We start from the raw sequence: 26,762 nt of genomic DNA on the forward strand, positions 1-26,762 counted from the left end.
TTCGGTCCGAGCAGGTACCGCAGGCGGACTCATCAGAAGGGACCGCAGCTGAAGGTCAGATGCGGTGCTCCAGTTTCGGGTTCGGTTCAAGCTTCGGTCTTCATCCGCCTCGGTCCTCAGCAGTTCCGGTCCTCAGCCGTTCCGGTCCTATGGCTGCGGTTCCTTAAGAGGCCTTCGGATTTGGTCCTTGGAGCTTCGGCTCAAGGAGGGTTTGGTCCCAATAGAGACGCTTCGGCCCTATAAGGTTATTTTCCAAGGTATCATCCCGTTTCGAATGGTTTTTCACCAAGTCAAGTATCGGGATGCCCCAAATGATTACAAAAAAATCGAAAGAGGTTTTGACAGAGATTTGGGAGAGATTTGACATACTTGGAGAGATTTCACATACTTGGAGAGATTTGGCATACTTGGATAGATTTGGGAGAGATTTGAGATACTTGGAGAGATTTGGCATACTTGGAGAGATTTGGGAGAGGTTTGACATACTTGGAGAGATTTGTGAGAAATTTGAGATACTTGGAGAGATTTGGCATACTTGGAGAGATTTTGGAGAGATTTGACATACTTGGAGAGATTTGGGAAAGATTCCTTTTGTGGCCTTTTTGAGTGTTTGGCTTTGAAACGCAAGGTCCGCAAACCCCATTTAGCCATGTTTAAGAGTCTTACACAGCCCCAAAGGGTATGTAATAGTGTTTTATCACTTTGCTACCTCACTTACCCCGATTAGGGTTCAAGAAATCTAAAAATACAAACTTTTCAAGTGATGATTTCTTATTAAAATAGTGAGTTGTACAGTAATTTCATAAAGTGAACCCTAGTATACAAGAGTTAGTAGAGTTGACGGGTTTGACTTGTTGACTTTATTTGACTTTGACTAGACCAGAATTTGACGGTTGTCACAATTAGCATGTCTCTCGAAAAGTCATTCTATTCGGTTACTAGTTTTGACGGCAACCTAAAAATTTGCAATTAATTACCAATTTAGTTAGTGGCTTAGACACCCTAATTCAACAAAATTTTCATTTTTAAACCAACCGAATAAGTCATTCATAAATTCCTAAAAGATAGTCAAGTATTAGGATTTCACAAGGATCCTTTGGAGGCGATGGAGGTTGAGGGTAAGGGAAACCTTACACATCACTTCCCTTAAATATGACCTTAAGTCCAAAAATTAGGGTTTAGCTCATCTGTCGTCGCCACGTCGTGGTAACCTTAGTGGAATATGCGCCAACATATATATATATATATATATATATATATATATATATATATATATATATATATATATATATATATATATATATATATATATATCTTATAAAGCCAAAAAAATTAACATATATACCGAAATATATAATTTAATCATAATTAAGACATGCATTATGCTCCATATTACAACTTCAACACTTAGCCAATTATCTGATTCCCAACAATTGTTTTTACCTTTCATTGACAATCCTTAAAGATTTTCACAGGGGTTACTATAATTATCAATACCACTAATTGAAAGGACATGCAATGTGTGAAAGATTTCTATTAGACTAGAATCCTATTCATAAATCTCGCCATACACAACAACATAGTCAAGTTATGATTGTTTTACCCTTTGGGAAGTAAAAGAGAATGCGTGATTCCAAGATGCATGCTCAGTTTCACTTGTCAAAATACAACCGGATATCATTCGGATTAAATCCTATGCTGCTATTGTTGCTTGGCTTGCCAAAGATGCGTGCATATGTCGACCGAAATAGATCAACTATAATGGGGATCTGAAGAGTACTAAACGCTGCAATTGGGAGGAAAGCTAATACACAAATTGGAGCAACCATCCATGGTCTTTTATAACAAAAGACAAGGTACAATGTTGTGCCGAAGGCCACCATCATTGCAGTTGTAGATAGGAGCAAGGTAACAAGACCAATAATCATTCTTCTTGGCAAACGGTGTAGGAAATCTTGCTCAGAAAAACGTCCGGTGAGGATCGACAAGTACATTAGTAATGCTGTACTGGATGCAAATAGTGACATGGCATCTGCTACAGCAAAGATGGTGAAGACAGTGTTATCTATAAATAAAGGGATGCCTGATTCTTGATTGATTCCACCTGGCACCGTAATGGCTGCTGCAAACACTATTGTGGTAATTAGTCCTGCGGTGATGCTACATGATTCTGCTACAGCTTTCATCCACTTCTCTCCTTCCTTCACCAAATTCTCATGTTCCCGTGTGAACACCATATCTGGTGTCTCCTTAAAAATGTTCTCTTTGGTAATGTATGCTGGAAATACGAGTTTCTTGACTTCCTATTCAGAATTAATTTAACTCGATTATGCTACTATGTATACAATGAAAATATTAATTCTTTACAATTTATTTACGATGTAGTACCTTTCGCCATTGAAGCTCTCTTTGTAGTTGAAATGCTGCACCTATACTGCGTTTGAGCTTCTGGGAAGGAGCTAATCTTCCAGCCAAGTGCAACATATTGTTCTTTGATGAATCTTCGAGTGTTCCATAAATGCTCTTACGCTCCTCCATGAGATAAATAAGGTTGTAAATCTTTTCTGAACGATGTATTACTGCTAACTGTATAATGTCATACCCTTGTTCATCTTTATACCGAATTGCTTCAGGGGATCTCGATAAAATCTCATCAACAACCTCATAAGCATTTTGACGAGCAGCCTCAAGAATGGGTCCGGTGTAATAGTGAGAATGAGCATTAGCGATCTTCGAGTTTTCTATTGCTTCACATACCAGTTTTAGAACTTCTTTTGCTCTTTCCCATTCCTTCTTTTTCTTCTCGATATGCTTAATTGGTGCAACTGATGCAAGTTACAAGAATAATCAGTTGGAGTAGAATCATTAAATTTATACTATTAGAAATTATATCTCTCGACCTTAATTAGTAATGGGTTGATTAACTTTGTATGCTCTTACCGAATATTGCTGCAACTTTCCACAAGCTGAAATAAAACATAGAGAACGGGAAATAAACAATCAATATGAGGAGGCGCATCAACACATAGATCCATATAAGCATGAGCAGTGGAACTGCAGAAACACAAAATGTTTATTTAAAAAAATGCAGTATACTTTGTGAGTTCAAATATATGCTTAATTCTGGAGTTGTATGGACTTGTTAGTAGCAGCTCACCACCTAAAATGATGAATAGTACCAGTAGAAAAAAAAAATATATCACTTTTTCGTCCTCCAGGATTTGCTTGCAAACGAAATATGGGCTTACTAATATTAATAGCAGGCACTTAGCTCTTTCCACAATCTCTGTACAAATATTGTCCAAAACTGAAAGAGAAAAAGCGATAGTCAAGAAAAGGGAAAAAAGAATACAAAAGAAACTATATCTGGTACATTAGAATGAAACTTACCGGGATATATAAGTGTTTCTCCATAGTCTAGCCCGCTGGGAAAGGTTCTAGCTATTGCCATCAGTACATTATCATTCTTTACAACAAATTCAGGATAAGCTTCGACCAACTTTATTGCTAAATCTGCAAGCAAATTCAAAAGAATATGAAATATTGAAAGAAGTAAGCCTTTTGAGCACATATTTAGGTGATATATATATATATATATATATATATATATATATATATATATAGAGAGAGAGAGAGAGAGAGGGTTCAATTGAGAAAAAAAAAGGTTGAGAATGGGGGAACCATTCTCAGCCAATCATTTAATGAGTTTAAAAAACGCACGGTGGCAAACTTGTAAATAATCCAAATACATTAATGAGCGTTGGCAAATATGTAAATAATCCAAAAACATTAAACCGTCAGGGCACTTGAGTAATTTGATAACACGTCAAATCTCGACAGAAAAGCACCATTTCCCTCTTCGATACACCATAACACGAAAACCATTTGCAGAAGAATCGATAAGAAGAAAACCATTTGCAGAAGCATCAAATAACATAAACGAAGAAAAATGTCTTCCGATGAAAACAAGAACGAGACCATTTCCTTACTCTTGACAATGAAAGGTAACCATCGGCGTTTTTTCTCGAGTTTTTAACGATTTCGAATCATTTCTAAAATTATCACTTGATTACTTGAAATTTCTCGTAATCTTCGATAATTATTAGTTGATTTAGAACTAAAAACATTTTTTTCACAATGTTCATTCTTCAAAAAAGGTTGTTTACTTCAATTTTTTATGATACTCGTTCATTCTCGTAACCCTCCTTCGTTATTACTTTATTTACTTGAAATTTTTGTAAGAATCATCCATTATTAGTTGATATATAAATGATTTTACATCATCTCTTCATTTTTCATCTTTATTCAAAACTATTCTGTCAAAATACAAACGTTACTTTACATTTCGCTTATGTTTTCCTAATATTAACTACTTAACCTTACAGAAACAACACCAACAGTGAAGAAAACATATAAACGAAAAACAAGAGCAAATCAAAAAGGTAAATAAAATATGTTTTGTTTACTTCTGAACACAAGCGAAACTAATATTCATTCGTGAATATGTATGTTATATTCACATATGAATAGAACATAACTTGTTGTCATACATACATTATTTAAATATGACTACAACAATAATGACTTATATATGTTCTATTCACATATGAATATAACAAAGCATATTCATATGAGAATAAAAAAATATGAATACATATGTTTTATTCAAATATTCATTCCTGAATATGTATGTTATATTCACATGTGAATATAACATAACTTGCTGCCATACATACATTATTCAAATATGAATACAACAAGAATGACTTATATATGTTCTATTCATATATGAATATAACAAAACATATTCATATGAGAATAAAAAAATATGAATACATATGTTTTATTCAAATATTCATTCGTGAATATGTATGTTATATTCACATATGAATATAACATAACTTGCTGCCATACATACATTATTCAAATGTGAATACAACAAAAATGACTTATATATGTTCTATTCATATATGAATATAACAAAACATATTCATATGAGAATAAAAAAATATGAATACATATGTTTTAGTCAAATATTCATTCGTGAATATGTATGTTATATTCATATATGAATAGAACATGACTTGCTGCCATACATACATTATTCAAATGTTAATATAACAAAACATATTCATATGAGAATAAAAAAAATATGAATACATATGTTTTATTCAAATATTCATTCGTGAATATGTATGTTATATTCACATATGAATAGAACATAACTTGCTGCCATACATACATTATTTAAATGTGAATACAACAAGAATGACTTATATATGTTCTACTCACATATGAATATAACAAAACATATTCATATGATAATAAAAAAATATGAATACATATGTTTTATTCAAATATTCATTCGTGAATATGTATGTTATATTCATATATGAATAGAACATAACTTGCTGCCATACATACATTATTCAAATGTGAATACAACAAGAATGACTGATATATGTTCTATTCACATATGAATATAACAAAACATATTCATATGAGAATAAAAAAATATGAATACATATGTTTTATTCAAATATTCATTCGTGAATATATATGTTATATTCACATATGAATAGAACATAACTTGCTGCTATATACATTATTCAAATGTCAATATAACAAAACATATTCATATGAGAATAAAAAAATATGAATACATATGTTTTATTCAAATATTCATTCGTGAATATGTATGTTATATTCACATATGAATAGAACATAACTTGCTGCCATACATACATTATTCAAATGTGAATACAACAAGAATGACTTATATATGTTCTATTCACATATGAATATAACAAAACATATTCATATGAGAATAAAAAAATATGAATACATATGTTTTATTCAAATATTCATTCGTGAATATCATACTCATTTATCTTCTACTTACTATTGAATGAAGGTAAGAACACTAACATTTCCGATAAAGATTCACCAACAATGAGAGAAACAAGATCAATGCAGAAAAATCAAAAAGGTATACCATAACACGAAAACCATTTGCAGAAGAATCGATAAGAAGAAAACCATTTGCAGAAGCATCAAATAACATAAACGAAGAAAAATGTATTCCGATGAAAACAAGAACGAGACCATTTCCTTACTCTTGACAATGAAAGGTAACCATCGGCGTTTTTTCTCGAGTTTTTAACGATTTCGAATCATTTCTAAAATTATCACTTGATTACTTGAAATTTCTCGTAATCTTCGATAATTATTAGTTGATTTAGAACTAAAAACATTGTTTTCACACTGTTCATTCTTCAAAAAAGGTAGTTTACTTCAATTTTTTATGATACTCGTTCATTCTCGTAACCCTCCTTCGTTATTACTTTATTTACTTGAAATTTTTGTAAGAATCATCCATTATTAGTTGATATATAAATGATTTTACATCATCTCTTCATTTTTCATCTTTATTCAAAACTATTATGTCAAAATACAAACGTTACTTCACATTTCGCTTATGTTTTCCTAATATTAACTACTTACCCTTACAGAAACAACACCAACAGTGAAGAAAACATATAAACGAAAAACAAGAGCAAATCAAAAAGGTAAATAAAATATGTTTTGTTTACTTCTGAACACAAGCGAAACTAATATTCATTCGTGAATATCTATGTTATATTCACATATGAATAGAACATAACTTGTTGTCATACATACATTATTTAAATATGAATACAACAATAATGACTTATATATGTTCTATTCACATATGAATATAACAAAACATATTCATATGAGAATAAAAAAATATGAATACATATGTTTTATTCAAATATTCATTCGTGAATATGTATGTTATATTCACATGTGAATATAACATAACTTGCTGCCATACATACATTATTCAAATATGAATACAACAAGAATGACTTATATATGTTCTATTCATATATGAATATAACAAAACATATTCATATGAGAATAAAAAAATATGAATACATATGTTTTATTCAAATATTCATTCGTGAATATGTATGTTATATTCACATATGAATATAACATAACTTGCTGCCATACATACATTATTCAAATGTGAATACAACAAAAATGACTTATATATGTTCTATTCACATATGAATATAACAAAACATATTCATATGAGAATAAAAAAATATGAATACATATGTTTTAGTCAAATATTCATTCGTGAATATGTATGTTATATTCATATATGAATAGAACATGACTTGATGCCATACATACATTATTCAAATGTGAATATAACAAAACATATTCATATGAGAATAAAAAAAATATGAATACATATGTTTTATTCAAATATTCATTTGTGAATATGTATGTTATATTCACATATGAATAGAACATAACTTGCTGCCATACATACATTATTCAAATGTGAATACAACAAGAATGACTTATATATGTTCTACTCACATATGAATATAACAAAACATATTAATATGATAATAAAAAAATATGAATACATATGTGTTATTCAAATATTCATTCGTGAATATGTATGTTATATTCATATATGAATAGAACATAACTTGCTGCCATACATACATTATTCAAATGTGAATACAACAAGAATGACTGATATATGTTCTATTCACATATGAATATAACAAAACATATTCATATGAGAATAAAAAATATGAATACATATGTTTTATTCAAATATTCATTCGTGAATATGTATGTTATATTCACATATGAGTAGAACATAACTTGCTACCATATACATTATTCAAATGTCAATATAACAAAACATATTCATATGAGAATAAAAAAATATGAATACATATGTTTTATTCAAATATTCATTCGTGAATATGTATGTTATATTCACATATGAATAGAACATAACTTGCTGCCATACATACATTATTCAAATGTGAATACAACAAGAATGACTTATATATGTTCTATTCACATATGAATATAACAAAACATATTCATATGAGAATAAAAAAATATGAATACATATGTTTTATTCAAATATTCATTCGTGAATATCAAACTCATTTATCTTCTACTTACTATTGAATGAAGGTAAGAACACTAACATTTCCGATAAAGATTCACCAACAATGAGAGAAACAAGATCAATGCAGAAAAATCAAAAAGGTATAAAATACATATCATATCTTATAAATGAATATTCTATATTTATTTATGAATATAATATATTTTCTTTGTAAAATGTATTTCAAAATTATTTATCTTCTACTCACTCTTTCATGAAGGTAAGAAGATTTGTATTTTTGATAAAGACTCCACAACTATGATAGAAACAGATTTGAAGAGGAAAAATGTGAAAGGTACAAAATTCCTATCATATCTAATATATTCATATATGAATAAAATTGTATATATTAGTTATATTTTTGTAATAAATAAATAGTATTAAATCAACGAGCATATATCATATTCATATATCAGTAACTTATTCAAATATTATATGTTTTCATTTCCCAGATAAAAAGAAACAAAAGTACCAAAGAAAATAAAGCATCAAAGCAGAAAAAGTCCATCAAATAGGAAAACTCCTGAAAAACAACAACTACAAGATTCAGACTCTGATTTTGAAAGTAGTCATCCATCGAAGAAGGCAAAAAAAAGGAGTCACCAATCAAAAAAGACAAAAAAAAAACCAATGGTAAAAGAATTTTACTCAATGAAAAACAGATGTTCACCAGAGGCATTACTATCTATAATCATTGGGATGAGCAAAGAACAAAAGGAATTTGTAAGATCTGTGGGTTTTGGAGCTTTGTTAAAAATGAAAATCACAGATATACCACTAAAGCTGGGATTTTATGTTCTTCAAAAATTTAATTCTGAGAGAATGGTGATAGATATTGAAGGAAAGGAACTGAAAGTAACAGCAGAGTCTGTTCATGACATGTTGGGCATACCAATTGATGTTTCAAAATCAATTACATTATGATGACAAAATGAACTGTTTGACGATTTATCGTCCCATCCTCAAAATGCTGTTGGTTTTCCTGTTTCACTGATTTCCTAAATATACAAGTAGTTTTGAAAAAGTGTTAACAATTAAGTTGGTGAGTTCATAAGAGTTTTGTTTGAGAAAGAAACCGTTTTCCTTGTAAAAGCGACAAAGTATGTTTCCAGAAAACCCAATATTTTCTTTATTAAGTGTGGAATGAATACTTCTATGTTATGCGATAATGAACCCTAGAAGGACCCATAGATTCCTTCTATAATCGCCCAGCATATATAAGTTATATAAAATTTAAGTTAAATAAACCGTTGAATATAATGGGTCTGCCCTAGGTCCACAACCAAACAAGGAACAGGAGATGAGGCGGGCCCACCAATTCTAAGTCGATTGTGACTAGATTCTTATATAACCCTAGCATATACACTTAGCGATTATAGCTGAAGTCTAACAATTCTAGATGAAATGAAGTTTAACAGAAATATGTTTCCAAAGAAAATCCAATATTTTCCTTATAAAAGTTGTGTAGTCCTAAATCCCAGGACCGAAAATAAACAAGTATTTTTTCATACTTAAAGATATAAAAGTCATTTTAAATCGGCATAAATCCCTTTTTAATTTGAGAAAAATCCCGTAAACTTTATGTGTTATGTGTTGTCTTTAATACTAAGACCGAAAGTATACAAGTATTTTTCCATACTTAAAGTAATTCATGTTAGTTAAATTGACATAACTCGTTAATTTAAAAGTAAAACCCGTAAATCTTATGATTTGTTAATACCACATGTGAGCTATTATAACCATGCTAAGACTCAGACGGCCTCGTAATACGACGTTCTTCAGGCGTCGCAAGTTAAATGACACTTGTCACCTCAGACCTGTCGGTCTAGCTGTTGCATGCAGCTCAGGTGCGGGCTTGTCAGACCCAATATAGATCTATACACAACTATCACGCTCTCCATACAAGAGACTCTGGTTACAATTTATAGGACTTTTGACTTTGTTACTACGAAGGTAACACGAAGCGAATATCTCACAAATTTATTCATTAACAGATTTACGTGAACTGAACTGAAAACCTTTGGTAAATGAGTTTGAAATGTAAATGATACATAAACTATACCTATTATAGTTTATCCAAAACGTTTGTAATGTAAAAGAACCCCTTTTATGAAAATACATTAGTGTTATGAATCCATAAACTATTACTATTATGTAGTATATGAAAAACCCATTTGTTTTGAGAGTAAAACCTTTCTCATGTAATAAAAATCCATAAACTATGCTTATTATAGCTTATTATATGTGTTCGAAATGAATGAAGAATCTTATCATGAATGACTAAATTTCAGTTTATGATGATAAAATAACAAGAAAATACATTCAATATTTAGAACTTATTGTTATACACTTTGCTCAACATAATACAAAGTGTTATGAAAGTTATAAGCTGTTAACTAGTTTTTAACCTTTCTGCACTGTTTTAGAAAAATCATACGAAGTCGAAAACTGAATCCGTAAATTATGAGAGTTTTTAAAATGTGTCTAGTTTATTCATAATTTTTATTATGATTTTTAGAAGTCTTTAACTTGTGTTAAAATGTTCATATTCACAGACTGGTCCGAATTCGTTTCTGAAATGATAGGCAGTTTTGTAAAAATCACCATAAATCGTAGAAAAATCGTATGGTGATGTGCAAATAGTAGTTTTAAAGGTATGAACCTGAGCTATTTTCACCTAATATAGTTTTGAAAACTAAAATGTTTAAGTTGACCAAAACAGTCCGTGAATGGAGTTAAACTTTTCTTATGAAAGCTGTTAAATGAGTTTAGTTGTGTTCTTGGTGTTTTAACTTGTATTCCCCCCTTAAAACTTAAGAAAAACATGAAAATATAGGGGTATGAACTCACCTTGAGTGATTTCAGTAGATGGATGATGGAGAAAAGAAGTGTTCAACTCAAGAACACTTAGATGATGCTTGAAGATTCGAAGATCTAACAACAAATATGACGATATTTGTGTAAGGAACTCATGATTTGAGTGAAGAAGTGTAAGGAAATCAAGTGTGGGAAGAGATTTACTTACCAATGTAGATGAAGAACTTGAAAATCAGCCTTGAAATCTCGAAATTTAGAGAGAGAAGTGAGAGAGAATGAGTTTTTGCTTCTTGGTGAAGTGTGAGTGAATGGGAGGAGAGCTAAGGGTTTTTCTACCCTTGAGTCAAAGAACTTGGCTGGAAAGAGGGGGAAAAGGACAATGAAATGACCAGGTATGGTGAAAGGACAAAGGCTGGTCATGGAGTGGGCATGGGTGGTTGCTTGTGTCATACACTAAAGCAAAGTCAACACTCCACCCAAAATATCCTACCCACTAATCTTGGATAAGATTTACACTCATAAACGTGATTAATTATGAATTTCGGGGTCTTATATGTTAAAATATAATTTTGGGTGAAAATCACGCGTTAAAATTATGTAAAACGGGCCTAAAATGAAGTTGTAGTCGAAAACCGGGCGAAAATGGTGAACCTGCGAGGCTTCTCGGTACTAGGCCGAGGTTCGGTCCCTGATGTTGCTGGGCCCGAAGGCGAACTGGGCGAAATGGAGCGAATGCGAAAGGAGGGTTCGGTCCGAGAGGACCTTCGGGTTCGGTCCTATGCGAGGTTCGGGTTCGGCTCTTCCAGCTTCGGGTTCGGTTCAAGCACTTCGGTTCTTAGCAAGTTCGGTCCCTATAGGGGACCTTCGTTCCTAAGAGGGTTCGCTTCCTAAAGGGAGGCTTCAGTCTATTAAGGCTGTTTTACCAAATATTACCCCGTTTCAAGCGGTTTTTGACCCGTTTAAGTGTCGGGATGACCCGAAAGATTATAAAAAGTTAAAAGAGATTTTGAGAGAGATTTGGGAAAGATTTCTCATACCTGGAGAGATTTGGGAGAGATTTGAGAGAGATCTCGTTTGCGACCTTTTTAAGTGTTTGGCTTCGTAACGCAAGGTTTGTACATCTTGTTAAGTCTCGTTATGAATGTTATACACTCTCGAGGGGTATGGAATAATGTTTTATCGAGTAGTTTCATCACTTGCCCTGATTAGGGTTTAGAATTTCCGAACACGTGAAAACTCTAAGTGATACTTTGTATTAAGATTGCGAGTTGTTCAATAAGAAACATAATGGAAACCCTAATATACAAGGGTTAGATGAGTTGACCGGTTTGACTTGTTGACTGTAATTGACTTTGACTTGGCCAAAATTGACGGTTGTCACATCATCCCCCCGTTAGAAAGAATTTCGTCCCGAAATTAGTGTTTCGACTGGGACTTCAAGAATTTGGAGGAAAGATGGGGGAAACTTTTCGTAGTACAAGAAATTGATATGGCGGGGACCAATCCACCTGATGTTAAATGACGACCTTGGAATTTCTTATTGTAACATGAGCTGAGTCGATTTAAAAGGAGTTTATTTTTTTGGAATGATAAAGTATTATATGTGTGCCTTTATGCTCCCTGCTTCATCCCTTATTATTATCATTGCGAATACTTCAACAATTTGTGATGAAATTTACATTATAAGTCCTACCAGATCTTTTATAATCGCTTGGTGTAAACTAGTCATATATCATTAAAATTGCAAGGGCATCCGAATGAGTGACTTCGCCTTAAGCCCACAACCAAACAAGGAACAGGAAATAAGGCGGAATTACACATTCTACGTCCATAGAATCTTAATGATATATGGCCATAATGTTTACACTAGCCATCATAGATTCACTAGTAAAAACTTTGTGTTTTTATATAGAAGATAAGACTTATTCGGGTTTTGCTATGTTCTCGAGATGCTTCCAGCCTTTCTCGAACTTGTACTAAGTCATAAGTGATAACTTCTCCTCGGAGCGCTGCATAGGGTCTGCTTTAGTGTTTCTCGTTTGATTAGATCGGTAGGGAACATATGGGTTCGGTTTACACGGCTAAACTTATTCGGATGATGGAACGTTCACTCGCTCTCCTGGGTAGCCTTGACCCGAAGTTCATGGTAGGACTCGTACCTGGTCCATCTATCATTAACTTGCGCATATAGGTCGTATGTCCTTAAGGTTGGCAAGACAGTTGGATGGGTGACTCTGCCCTAAGTCCACAACCAGACAAGAAACAGGAAGTAGGGCGAAAACACACATCCAATGTCCGTAGAATCTTAATTATACATTATCCTCGCGTATATACTTAGTAGTGATAGACTAACCGTATTCGTCCCCAGCTTCTGTGCTTGAACTTTATCTGATGCGTGAAGGGTCTCCTGGAAATACTTGTGGTAAGGTTTCAGAAGGTATAATACTCCTCTGGTGAGTGTTTTGGGGTTTCACAGCGAGAGATGACCCGGAAGTCCGTGCTGGATGTGTTTATGGGAGACGAAGGTTTCGATATTCGGTGGGTTAGGTGAAGGGTCCTTTCGTAGCCGTTAAATCGGGAAGGTAAGGACTATACCAATCGAAATTGAATGATGACAACAGTATCTTTTCAGGTGAAACATGTGTTAAGCTGTGTTCGTAAGAAGTGCTTATTAGGGTGATAGAGTATCTTGTGTTTCCTTTCAGTGTGTTCCGTTTTGTTCGATGTTATTATTACTGCAGATGATTCATACCATAGCGTCTAGCACTGGTAGTGAGTGTGTTCTGATAGCTAGCAATGATACTTGATATCATGATCCCTGACAGGTCACTCTATGATCGAGCGGTATATGTAAGTCGCATGTAATTTGATATTGGTGGAATCGTCGAGTGGGTGGCTCTACCCTAATCCCACTGCTAGACATGGAACAGAAGTCAAGACAGAATTATTCGCTTTAAGTCTTTAGTATTTTGATTATAATTAACCCCGATGTATGCACAAAGTCATCACAGCTTACAGGTAATGATTCTAAGGTCATATATGAGTGTCTTTGATTTGATTTGTACGAGAGAGTATTTTAACTACTTTTTGAAAGACGGTAATTTTAGCAAGCATACCAAATTCATTACAAACATATGGTACTTAAACGTTTTTGTCGTTGGAAACATTACAAAAGTCCTAATAGGGTTTCCTTGTTGCTCCTGCTGGTTTGTTCGTCACACTCCTCCTGCTCCCCCGTCATTCTTCTTAGTTGGACATTCTCTCTTGAAGTGTCCCATTTCACCGCATAGGTAGCATCCTGGGCCTACGCTGGTGTTGGTGGTTGAAGCGAGGTGTTGGGTCTGGTTTCTGCAGAAGCGGACAGTATGTCCGTTCTCGTTGCAGTTTTTACAGTGCATCACCCGGCAAGCCCCATTGTGATGGAAGTTACACTTGTTACATTTTGGGAGTGCTCCCTTATATGGTCTGGCCGGTGCCTGGGTGACAGACCTCGTGGCTAGTGCCGAGGCATGTGTCGTGACTGGTGTTGTAATGGCAGGGGCAGCCACAGACTGTTGTCTTCTAGCAAATTTTTGAGGTAGGTTACACTCCTTTTCGTTCCAAAACTCTCGTTTCTTGTTCGTAGGTTTGTGGCCTGAGGCGCCTTCATTGGCAGACACCCGCCGGTGTTCCTGATTGTTACAACAATGTGTATTGTCGGTACCGCTTCCATCTATGCTTGCGTTGTTAGCATTGAGTTGCGCCATGACGGCTGTCACGGCTGCCGTGGCTGCAGCTTGAAAGGTAACAGGATCTATCTGTAGGATTGCTGACTTGCTTGTCGGCTGGTTACCTTCTTGTGAAGACATAATCCTGTTGCATGAGGAGAAACGATGTCGTGAGTGGGGATGATTATCTCTAGTTATATCCTTACCATTTATATACACATATATAAATTTCTCACTCTACTTAACTATTCTAGGTGTTTCTGCTAACGTCCCTAAGACGGAGTTATGGTAGTGGGTAGAAGTAGGTTTCATACGGGCGTTAAGCTTTACTCATCTTGGGATCATGTTTGTCCAAACACACCTGGCTGAGAAGTTTTGATGGGATCCGGTGCATTAGTGCTGGTATGTTCGCACTCTCATAGGTCTACGAAAAAGGCACCTTTCAACTATGAGGCTTAAAAAGGTGAGATGATAGTGAGTCTTGAATAAGGGTTTATACGTCGGGAGTTATTTATCTTAGTTCTGAGTGTATCGTGTTCCGGTTGTGTTATGGTGTTCTGAAAACGGTTCATAACGAGAGTCTATATATGATAAACTTAGGAATTTTAGTAGTATTGTTCACAATGAAATAATACGCATGTCCCTTTTATTTGTATGATTTTAGCATATTTAGTTTTTAGAGGAAGGTTTTGAGCCTGATGCAGGTCCACACCACATCATAGCAAGAAAAGTTTGGACCGCAAATAAATCTCTCGACTAGTGTAATCACTAACTCGTGGGGTCAAAACTACACATGGAGGGGAGTAACACCAACGCATACTCATAGACCTAATCTACAAGGTCTTGTGAGTAAAATGAACTCTGCATACGATAATACGTCCCCAAATGGTGATTTGTTGTTGCTGATGGCGACTCCATTCCTCGGTCAATGCTGGCCAACGAGGCACAGGCTCGATGGAGTCGAGATGGTTCGCGAGAGCCCAGGCTATGTGAGGAGAGTTGTCGACCTATGGCTCCACCTCCGACTCTTTTCCTCATCACTCACTAACTCTCCGGGTTCGGAAAGTAGGGGTCTCCTGATATGTAAGATCTTGTCGTGATGTCCGTGCGAGAATAGGGGTGGAAGAGATAATTAATAGACGTCTAATCCAATAATTACTTATAGGGGGTGATCCTTATCAGTCATGTCTATAATCACATAGTGCATACCAGTTATACATAATCTGAGATAGAATAGACCTTCGAATAAATGACTCTACTCTAAGTCCACAACCAAACAAGGAACATGAAGTAGAGCAATAGTCATAGATTCTGAGTCTATAATATATTTAATTATATATAACCTTAGCGTATGCACTTAGTCATTATAGACCTACAAATAGGGGTCTTTAGTTTTCACATAAGTTGGTTATAGTATCACAAAATACTCCTATAGTATTTTAATGTTTGACTTATGCTTTTCAATGTTTGTTTGTAGATAGAATTGGTAAGTTTTTAGACTTGTTGCAACACCACAACCATTCCCGGGCATATGCTAATCACTTCTGGGTTAGACATAGTTGATCAGGCTATGTCATTCCCAGACCTGACTATGCATCCCCAAGCCTACTTGTGTCATTCAACAATCATTACTTTTGTTTTGTTCTAGTATGATGCTGTCCTTAGTATGTATGCATGCATGTATACTTTTAACATGAAACTTATTTATTTCTAAAAGTATAGTTATTTGAAAATGATAAATCAGAGACCTTAGTCCCAATGCATTTATAGTTTGTATATCTTATGTGGTTCGATATACTTAGTTCACTATAAACAAGGCTCTGATACCAATCTGTCACACCCCCAAACAAAGGATGGCGGAAACGTCCCGGGGTGGAGGACTTCATGTAAAGTATCACAACAACGAGTATAATAGTGCTCAAAGTAAATACAACCATCATAAATATAATTGAAAAGGTTATACCATAGAATAAGTTTACATGTTTCAAAATCAATTACATTATGATGACAAAATGAACTGTTTGACGATTTATCGTCCCATCCTCAAAATGCTGTTGGTTTTCCTGTTTCACTGATTTCCTAAATATACAAGTAGTTTTGAAAAAGTGTTAACAATTAAGTTGGTGAGTTCATAAGAGTTTTGTTTGAGAAAGAAACCGTTTTCCTTGTAAAAGCGACAAAGTATGTTTCCAGAAAACCCAATATTTTCTTTATTAAGTGTGGAATGAATACTTCTATGTTATGCGATAATGAACCCTAGAAGGACCCATAGATTCCTTCTATAATCGCCCAGCATATATAAGTTATATAAAATTTAAGTTAAATAAACCGTTGAATATAATGGGTCTGCCCTAGCTCCATAACCAAACAAGGAACAGGAGATGAGGCGGGCCCACCAATTCTAAGTCGATTGTGACTAGATTCTTATATAACCCTAGCATATACACTTAGCGATTATAGCTGAAGTCTAACAATTCTAGATGAAATGAAGTTTAACAGAAATATGTTTCCAAAGAAAATCCAATATTTTCCTTATAAAAGTTGTGTAGTCCTAAATCCCAGGACCGAAAATAAACAAGTATTTTTTCATACTTAAAGATATAAAAGTCATTTTAAATCGGCATAAAACCCTTTTTGATTTGAGAAAAATCTCGTAAACTTTATGTGTTATGTGTTGTCTTTAATCCTAAGACCGAAAGTATACAAGTATTTTTCCATACTTAAAGTAATTCATGTGAGTTAAATTGACATAACTCGTTAATTTAAAAGTAAAACCCGTAAATCTTATGATTTGTTAATACCATATGTGAGCTATTATAACCATGCTAAGACTCAGACGGCCTCGTAATACGACGTTCTTCAGGCGTCGCAAGTTAAATGACACTTGTCACCTCAGACCTGTCGGTCTAGCTATTGCATGCAGCTCAGGTGCGGGCTTGCCAGACCCAATATAGATCTATACACAACTATCACGCTCTCCCTACAAGAGACTCTGGTTACAATTTACAGGACTTCTGACTTTGTTACTACGAAGGTAACACGAAGCGAATATCTCACAAATTTATTCATTAACAGATTTACGTGAACTGAACTGAAAACCTTTGGTAAATGAGTTTGAAATGTAAATGATACATAAACTATACCTATTATAGTTTATCCAAAACGTTTGTAATGTAAAAGAACCCCTTTTATGAAAATACATTAGTGCTATGAATCCATAAACTATTACTATTATGTAGTATATGAAAAACCCATTTGTTTTGAGAGTAAAACCTTTCTCATGTAATAAAAATCCATAAACTATGCTTATTATAGCTTATTATATGTGTTCGAAATAAATGAAGAATCTTATCATGAATGACTAAATTTCAGTTTATTATGATAAACTAACAAGAAAATACATTCAATATTTAGAACTTATTGTTATACACTTTGCTCAACATAATACAAAGTGTTATGAAAGTTATAAGCTGTTAACTAGTTTTTAACCTTTCTGCACTGTTTTAGAAAAATCATAGAAAAATCACACGAAGTCTACAACTGAATCCATAAATTCTGAGAGTTCTTAAAATGTGTCTAGTTTATTCATAATTTTTATTATGATTTTTAGAAGTCTTTAACTTGTGTTAAAATGTTCATATTCAAAGACTGGTCCGAATTCATTTCTGAAATGATAGTCAGTTTTGTAAAAATCACCATAAATCGTAGAAAAATCATATGGTGATGTGCAAATAGTAATTTTAAAGGTATGAACCTAAACTATTTGCAACTAATACAGTTTTGAAAACTAAAATGTTTAAGTTGACCAAAACAGTCCGTGAATGGAGTTAAACTTTTCTGATGAAAGCTGTTAAATGAGTTTATTTGTGTTCTTGGTGTTTTAACTTGTATTCCCCCCCCCCCCCCCTTAAAACTTAAGAAAAACATGAAAAGATAGGGGTATGAACTCACCTTGAGTGATTTCAGTAGATGGATGATGGAGAAAAGAAGTGTTCAACTCAAGAACACTGAGATGATGCTTGAAGATTCGAAGATCTAACAACAAATATGACGATATTTGTGTAAGGAACTCATGATTTGAGTGAAGAAGTGTAAGGAAATCAAGTGTGGGAAGAGATTTACTTACCAAGGTAGATGAAGAACTTGAAAATCAGCCATGAAATCTCAAAATTTAGAGAGAGAAGTGAGAGAGAATGAGTTTTTGCTTCTTGGTGAAGTGTGAGTGAATGGGAGGAGAGATAAGGGTTTTTCTACCCTTGAGTCAAAGTACATGGCTGGAAAGAGGGGGAAAAGGACAATGAAATGACCAGGTATGGTGGAAGGACAAAGGCTGGTCATGGAGTGGGCATGGGTGGTTGCTTGTGTCATACACTAAAGCAAAGTCAACACTCCACCCAAAATATCCTACCCACTAATCTTGGCTAAGATTTACACTCATAAACGTGATTAATTATGAATTTAGGGGTCTTATATGTTAAAATATAATTTTGGGTGAAAATCCCGCGTTAAAATTATGTAAAACGGGCCTAAAATGAAGTCGCAGTCGAAAACCGGGTGAAAATGGCGAACCTGCGAGGCTTCTCGGTACTAGGCCGAGCTTCGGTCCCTGATGCTGCTGGGCCCGAAGGCGAACTGGACGAAATGGAGCGAATGCGAAAGGAGGGTTCGGTCCAAGAGGACCTTCGGGTTCGGTCCTATGCGAGGTTCGGGTTCGGCTCTTCCAGCTTCGGGTTCGGTTCAAGCACTTCGGTTCTTAGCAAGTTCGGTCCCTATAGGGGACCTTTGGTCCTAAGAGGGTTCGCTTCCTAAAGGGAGGCTTCGGTCTATTAAGGCTGTTTTACCAAATATTACCCCGTTTCAAGCGGTTTTTGACCCGTTTAAGTGTCGGGATGACCCGAAAGATTATAAAAAGTTAAAAGAGATTTTGAGAGAGATTTGGGAGAGATTTCTCATACCTGGAGAGATTTGGGAGAGATTTGAGAGATATCTCGTTTGCGACCTTTTTAAGTGTTTGGCTTCGTAACGCAAGGTTTGTACATCTTGTTAAGTCTCGTTATGAATGTTATACACTCTCGAGGGGTATGGAATAATGTTTTATCGAGTAGTTTCATCACTTGCCCTGATTAGGGTTTAGAATTTCCGAACACATGAAAACTCTAAGTGATACTTTGTATTAAGATTGTGAGTTGTTCAATAAGAAACATAATGGAAACCCTAATATACAAGGGTTAGATGAGTTGACCGGTTTGACTTGTTGACTTTAGTTGACTTTGACTTGGCCAAAATTGACGGTGGTCACAATAATGAAGAAACAAATAATCATGAAGAGACTATTCAACAAACTGAAAATGAAAATTTGTTGGATAAAGTTGTTGTCAACATTGTGGACAATGTCCTTGGAATTGGAATTTCAAGTTTAAATAGTCAAGAAGATGAAATCTGGAATCACCCTGAAATGAAAACTATTTTCGATAATATTGATATAGGTAAATTTTGTCTTACTTTTATTTTAAAAAAATATATAAAAATATTAATACACAATAACAATTTTGCTTATTAAATTTTGACCAGGGTCACCAATGAGTACAGGTAAAACTAATACTCTTGCAGAAAAGGAAAAATCAGAAGGTGTACATGAACAAGGAACAAAAGTTGAAAAAACAAAGGGAGATGATACAGGTAAATGAATGATTTAAAATATATTACAATGTTTATATTGATTTTTTTAATAACATTGTTTATTCATAAGTGAATAATACACTATATAAATGAATAAAAAATAAAAAATATTCATATATGATGTATATGTTTCAGGCAAGGAAAACTCTGAAGATAGAAATAAAGGAGGAACAGAAGCTAAGAACACGAAAGATGGAGGTGAAGATAAACATACAGAAACTGAGAAAGGAAATGCAGAAGATAAAGGTAAATAGTTGAATCACTAATAAATGAATATAATAAGTTTTATTATTCACAAATAAATAACGCAATATAAAAAAAAAAAATTAATATTTCTTATTCATAAATAATGATATGCATTACTTATTCATAAATGAATACATTACTTATTCACATATGAATTACTTAATCAAAGTTCTTTATCTTTTAGGAAAGAAAAAGTCAGAAAATGAAAACAAGAATGGAGAAAAAGCTGACAAGACAAAAGGAAATAAAGGAGGTAACAATTTGGATAAACATTTCAAAATATAAACTCAAATATTATAATTAACTTACAACTATTTATATGATAAATCTCCTGGCATGCAGATACTCATCCAAGCTTTAGTCTAGGTCTCAGTCAAGATTCAGATCAAACTTCAAGTAAAAAATCTAATGAATCTTCACCAAAAAAACCACTTACAAAGAAACAAATCAAAGACGACCATCAGAAGGTTGTTATCAGATTAGCAAAGAAAAATGTTCTTAATCCAAATCCAATCTCTATATCAATTCCTACAGAAGTAGGACCATCAAAGCATGATCTGGATCAACCAAGAGAGAAGAAGCTTGTTGATGCTTTCAAATCACCTTTCAAATGCAGAATAACAGACACAAAACCCAAACTGACACATCAGGAGAGTATTGTCTGTGAATGGTTGTTCAACTTACAAGGCAATACATCGTAAGTAACTTTATTTTATATACATTCATATATGATTATTATATAGATAATAATCTATGACATTTTGATTATATATTTGCAGAGATGTGGTTGTCCAGACAAAATATGGTCAGATAACAGAAAGAGCAGTTATGGAAAGTCTATATGCAAACACAGAGATTTTTGGAGAAGTTTTAGACACTTGGTCTGATTTACTTAACCACCAAGAACTAGAAAGGGATTTTGAAAATTCACCATACAGACTCTTCTTGAAAGTTGGAGTTTCTGTAAGTTTATGTTCCAACCTTAATTCCTTCCTTATTGATAAATGAATACACCAATATGATGTATTCATTTATGAATATTATATTTTTTACAGCTAAAATTCACATATGATTATACAAATATGATGTATTCTTTAACATAATTATATATATTCAACTGGAATTCACATATGATTATATAGGTTACAGACTGCTTATCTAACTTCAACATTGTCTGATGAAAGAAAGTATGAAAAATTCAAGGAGAACTTTCATGACAGTACCAATGGGTACAAAAAAAGCTTGAACATAAAAGATATTGACATGGTATGTTAATTAAAGTTGTTTTTTTATATATATTTTATCAACAAAATACTTACCATTATATACATAAAAGCAGGTATTCTTTCCAGTTGTTAGAAGTGCTCACATTTTTGTGATTGTCTTCAACTTAAAGAAACCATCAATTGAAATTCTAGACAATAGTGCAGTTGAGGGGGATTATGAAGGGAAATACGGAGTAATATTGAAACCTTTGGTGTGTACCCAATTCACAACAACATAAAAGAACCAAATTATTACATATATAACTTTTATTTTATTTAATGATCAGAAAAATTTGTTTGTGAGATACTTTAAAGAAATAAACCATCCAAGAGCAAATGCAATCTCAAAAGAAAGTATCAAACCCCAACGACTTCAAATGTCATGGAGAACAGTTAAAAACAAAGTTGATTGTGGGGTCTTTGCAATGAGACATATGGAGACCTATATGGGACAACCAGTCTCAAAGTGGAAACCAGGTCTTCATAAAGAAAGTGCAGTTCAACAAACTACTTTAGAGAAGCTCAGGCAAAGATATGCACACATAATGCTAACTTCTGAAATTAACATGTTGAAGGCTAAGGTGTTGGATCTTACTGAAAAATATCAAAAAGTTGAATTCAAAGTGTGTACTAATCATGCATACAAGGCTATGCAAACAATTCAAAAAAGGTTAAAAGAATATTGATGATTGCTTGTGAAGATGAAAGAATGTTGAAGTGTGATGCTATAGAACAGTTTGTGTTGAAGATGAATGGATTTGAAGTACATGTATGATGATTCTGCGAAACAAGTTTTAAATGGTTTGTTAAATGTTATTGAACATCGTTTTAATATTTTGTGAAATGCTTATGAACAGCCTTTATTATCTTGTGTTGAATGATTATGTAATAGAAACAACTTCGCTTATTCCTGTCAGTTTTTTATATTTAAATATTTTCAAAGTTTATTTATGTTTATTCATAAATGAATACGAATATGATATATTCATTTATGATTAAATTAGGAGTAATATGTCAGTATAACAAAGTTCATATATGAATATAACAAATTTCAAATATGAAAATAACTAACTTATTAGTAGAAACAAGTTTGCTTATTTATGTCATTTTTTTATATTCAAATATTTTCAAACTTTATTTTTATTTATTAATAAATGAATACGAATATGATATATTCATTTATGAATAAGTTCAAAGTAATATGTTAGTATAACAAAGTTCAGATATTAACATAAAAAAGTTCAGATATGAATATTACTTATTTATTAGTATAACAAATTTCACATATTTGTATTCATTTATAAATAATTTACAATATCAATATAACTTATTTTATAGTAATTTACAAAACAAATATCAACATATCAATTTACCATATCAATATAAATGTGTATTATTCATACATGAATATTATTGTTTATTGTTTTTATCTGCATATACTCATAAATGAATAAAACCAAAAAACATAAAAAAAAAAAAAAAAAAAAAAAAAAAAAAAAAAACTAAAAAAAACTAAAAAATCCCTAACTGTCTTTTGCTGATTTAACGGCTCCAACTCTTTCTGGACAAGTACGTAAATTGTGTGGAACTCGTTTTCCACATCCTGAACACATTCTATGTACTTTTTTAGAATTTTCATATGCTACTTCACATGCACTTGGAATTCTTTTCTTGATTCCAGAACCTTTATTGCTTTGAACTTCAGGAACATGAATATTAATCTCTTCTGGAATAGGAATAGTAACACCCAAAAGCTTGCATACGACTTCACCATCTGTCTTGCTTTTCAATCCAGGAGAAATATAATCACTCTCAGATTCCTTCAACAACATTTGTTGTTTCTCAGCAAACAAAGGCAATCTCTTTTTGTCATCTCTTACAATATCCAAACATGATTCAAAACTATAATATGAATCATTGACTAGCTTTACATTCTCACAATCACCTGAAACGGATTAAACAGAACTAAAACGATAATTTCTTGATATCACATCCTTTCTCCATCTCTTCAAAATGTACCTTTCAGGAATTTCTTTAACACCACATCTCATCATTATTGTAAAAGCATGTCTGCATAAAACACTCATACGCTTAAAATGTTCACAATTGCAATTTATTTCTTTCTCTTCAGCTTTTATTTCAACCTGATACAAAAACAAAATTTACACATTTACATTCATATAAGAATACTCATATCAACACTCATATATTCATATAATATTCATATATTCATATATGAATATTGATATTCATAGAGTAAATTACTGAAATCGTCCCTGTGGTTTGGTCAAAATTGTACGTTTGGTCCTTAACTTTTTTTTTGCACTCGGATCGTCCCTGTGGTTTGATTTTGTTGCATTTTTCGTCCCTGTGGTTTGATTTTGTTGCATTTTTCGTCCCTTACATACATAAAGTTAGGGACCAAACATGCAACTTTTACCAAACCATAGGGACGAAAAACACAACAAAATCAAACCACAGGGACGACCCGAGTGCAAAAAAAAAGTTAGGGACCAAACGTGCAATTTTGACCAAACCACAGGGACGATTTCAGTAATTTACTCGTATTCATATATGAATATTGATATTCATATATGAATATTCTCATATTTATATATGAATATTATTACATTTTTCATAAAAAAAAACTAGTAAAATTACCTTAAATTCATTTTTAAAATCACTTTTACTGTTGTTGTGCTGCACAATGTACACTTCCCAACCATCTTCAATACCAACATATGAGTATGTACAGAAAAAACATGCTTTATATATTTCTTTTTGCACCTCAAAAAATAATATACTTGTATAAACCTTTGATGCTTGCAGTTCTATTTCTCGAGGTGTTTGCATTTTATATGATGCTTTCTTTGATGCCTTATCAAGCTCTCGTTGAGTATTCCTTTGCTTTTGAATGACAGTGTCGTAATTCATCATGAAATTCAAAAGTAAGTTCCCACTTTCTGAGTATGTATTAAAGAATGAATTCATACTCTCTGACCTCGATGTAGTCTTCATCAAACCACACATTGGAATATCACTAAAATATCCAGGTATCCATGAATCATGTATTGTAAACATGTCTTTAAACCATCTTGTGTCTTCAAGATTGAATTCCTTCATAAGCAAACCCCACTTCACCTCAAAAACATCAGGTTTCATATTAATGTCCCAAACAAGCTTCGAAAACCTTTTTCTAAAGTATGCGTTCGTAAATAAATCATCTGATATCTGTATTAAAACAAAAATATTCATAAATGAATCAATAATAATAAGTAAAATAACAATCAATATTCATAAATGAATATACTAATAAGTAATATATTTGAAATATATTAAAATAATACCTTTTTTTCAACTTTTTCATTATATGCCACATACATAATCGGTGCTTTGAATTACGAAACACATTCTCAACAGCTTGTTTTATTGCAGCATCTTGATCGGTTAAAACAAGTGTTGGTTCTTTCCCATGAGTTTTAAGAAATGCTTTAAGCAACCAAGAGTAAGACTCAATGCTTTCATTGCTTAGCAACCCAGATCCAACACTAACCGATTTTTTATGATGGTCAATAGTAGTAAAAGGAACAAAAACCATTCGATACCTAACACACAAAAAAATTGTTCATTAAAGTCAATTTTTGATGTATTAATAAGTGAATATAAAAATATTCATATATATGAATAAGCTATAAACAAAAGTAGATAAAATAACTTACTTGTTTGTTAAAAAAAAGTCGCATCAAACGAGATAACATCACCAAATTCAGCATAATATGCCTTCTCCATTTCATCAGCCCAAAACATACAGTCCAAAACATCATCTTGACAATTAAACTCAAATGAGTAATTTAGATAGTGAGCTCGACGGTCATTCATTGTGTTTACTATCATTTGGGCATCTTTATAACCTATAACCCTGTTGATATCTCTCCTTAAATTTTTATAGTCAACTACTTTGGGCTTTACAAACTCATACCCACCTCTCAAACGTGCCCTCAACTTATGAGCCATAGTTGGACCTATTTTTGATGTGGAAGCACGCACAATAAACTCTTTTTCTGAATATGACATTTGTCTCACTTTTTTTAAATCGCTTCTCTTCTCAAGTGGATGGTTGTGAAGTTCATCAAACTGAAAAACTTTATAATCTGGAGTTCCATACACAGATTCAAATATAATCTTTGCTTGACAACCAATAGCTCTTGAATTTGAATTTCGTTTCCTCCTAACACCACTTGTACCTAATATGTCACAAGATTTCTTTTTCTGTTTACCACCACGATTACATATAACATGTTTCTTCTTTATAATCTTGTTATCAAACCTGGACTGTGTGCTCAGTCTAACATCAAAACCACCAATTTCAGCATACTTAGAATACATTTTGATAGCCAACTTTAATGATTTGAAGATTAAACCCTTAAATGGAATAAGTTGAACAGGTACATCTGGCTTATAGACATGTTCTCCAATTATATCATCACAATATTACGCATCATGTATTGAACTTGAAGATTCACCACCTAAAATAATAATGCATGAATAAAACAATAATATATATGAATACATGAAACTCATATAAATAAAACAAAAAACATTCATATATGAATACAACATTCATATATGAATACATAAAATTCATGAGGATTCAAAATATATAAAATAAAACATAACTTATTCATATATGAATAAAACGAAAAAAATAATAAATTCGAAATTACAATTATCACACGTTTATTCATATATGAATAAGACAACAATTTATTCATATTAACATATTCATATGTAAATAAATGATAATCAACAAAATTAAAAACAACAAAATAATTCAATAACTGATACGTTCAAAATATGAGTTCTCAACATCTTCTTATTCACTCTCGCTCATAGAAGAATACAAATCACCATCAATAACACTAGAATTCGACATAATACACCAAATGATCTATATAAATAAACAAAAACAATCTTAATATCGAATATATCTCACAAAAAAAGTCGTAAAGATGAAAACCTGGTTAATTTCGAATA

At 32.7% G+C, this 26,762-nt stretch overlaps 2 protein-coding genes across 2 annotated transcripts; both read right to left on the bottom strand.

Annotated features, from left to right (window-relative positions):
• Nucleotides 1–1,652: 1,652 nt before the first annotated feature.
• On the bottom strand, nucleotides 1,653–2,186 carry LOC145126989 (uncharacterized). The gene has a single exon (XM_079062246.1). It carries the CDS (start codon nucleotides 2,184–2,186, stop codon nucleotides 1,653–1,655), a length of 534 nt encoding a protein of 177 aa, XP_078918372.1.
• Nucleotides 2,187–23,251: 21,065 nt separating this feature from the next.
• LOC145126990 (protein FAR-RED IMPAIRED RESPONSE 1-like) lies at nucleotides 23,252–26,114 on the bottom strand. The gene is made up of 5 exons (XM_079062247.1): nucleotides 25,477–26,114; nucleotides 25,138–25,333; nucleotides 24,543–24,959; nucleotides 23,748–23,872; nucleotides 23,252–23,630 (listed from the first exon to the last, which is right to left on the bottom strand). The coding sequence occupies exons 1-5, from the start codon at nucleotides 26,112–26,114 to the stop codon at nucleotides 23,252–23,254; spliced, it is 1,755 nt and encodes a 584-aa protein (XP_078918373.1).
• Between the last annotated feature and the right edge of the window lie 648 nt (nucleotides 26,115–26,762).

This window comes from Lactuca virosa, chromosome 7 (genome assembly GCF_052849685.1).
Source record: "Lactuca virosa cultivar CGN04683 chromosome 7, Lactuca_virosa_CGN04683_v6, whole genome shotgun sequence".
Taxonomy (NCBI): domain Eukaryota; kingdom Viridiplantae; phylum Streptophyta; class Magnoliopsida; order Asterales; family Asteraceae; genus Lactuca; species Lactuca virosa.

What these genes read in the sequence shown, in the direction of transcription:
- LOC145126989 (XM_079062246.1), bottom strand. Translation starts at nt 2,186, where the DNA reads ATGAAAGCTGTAGCAGAATCATGTAGCATCACCGCAGGACTAATTACC.
- LOC145126990 (XM_079062247.1), bottom strand. Translation starts at nt 26,114, where the DNA reads ATGTATTCTAAGTATGCTGAAATTGGTGGTTTTGATGTTAGACTGAGC. An exon ending in TAGAACTGCAAGCATCAAAG is followed by an intron (nt 23,873 to 24,542) that starts GTTTATACAAGT and finishes TTTTTGTATCAG; the next exon opens with GTTGAAATAAAAGCTGAAGA. An exon ending in GTTAAAGAAATTCCTGAAAG is followed by an intron (nt 23,631 to 23,747) that starts GTACATTTTGAA and finishes TTCATATTATAG; the next exon opens with TTTTGAATCATGTTTGGATA.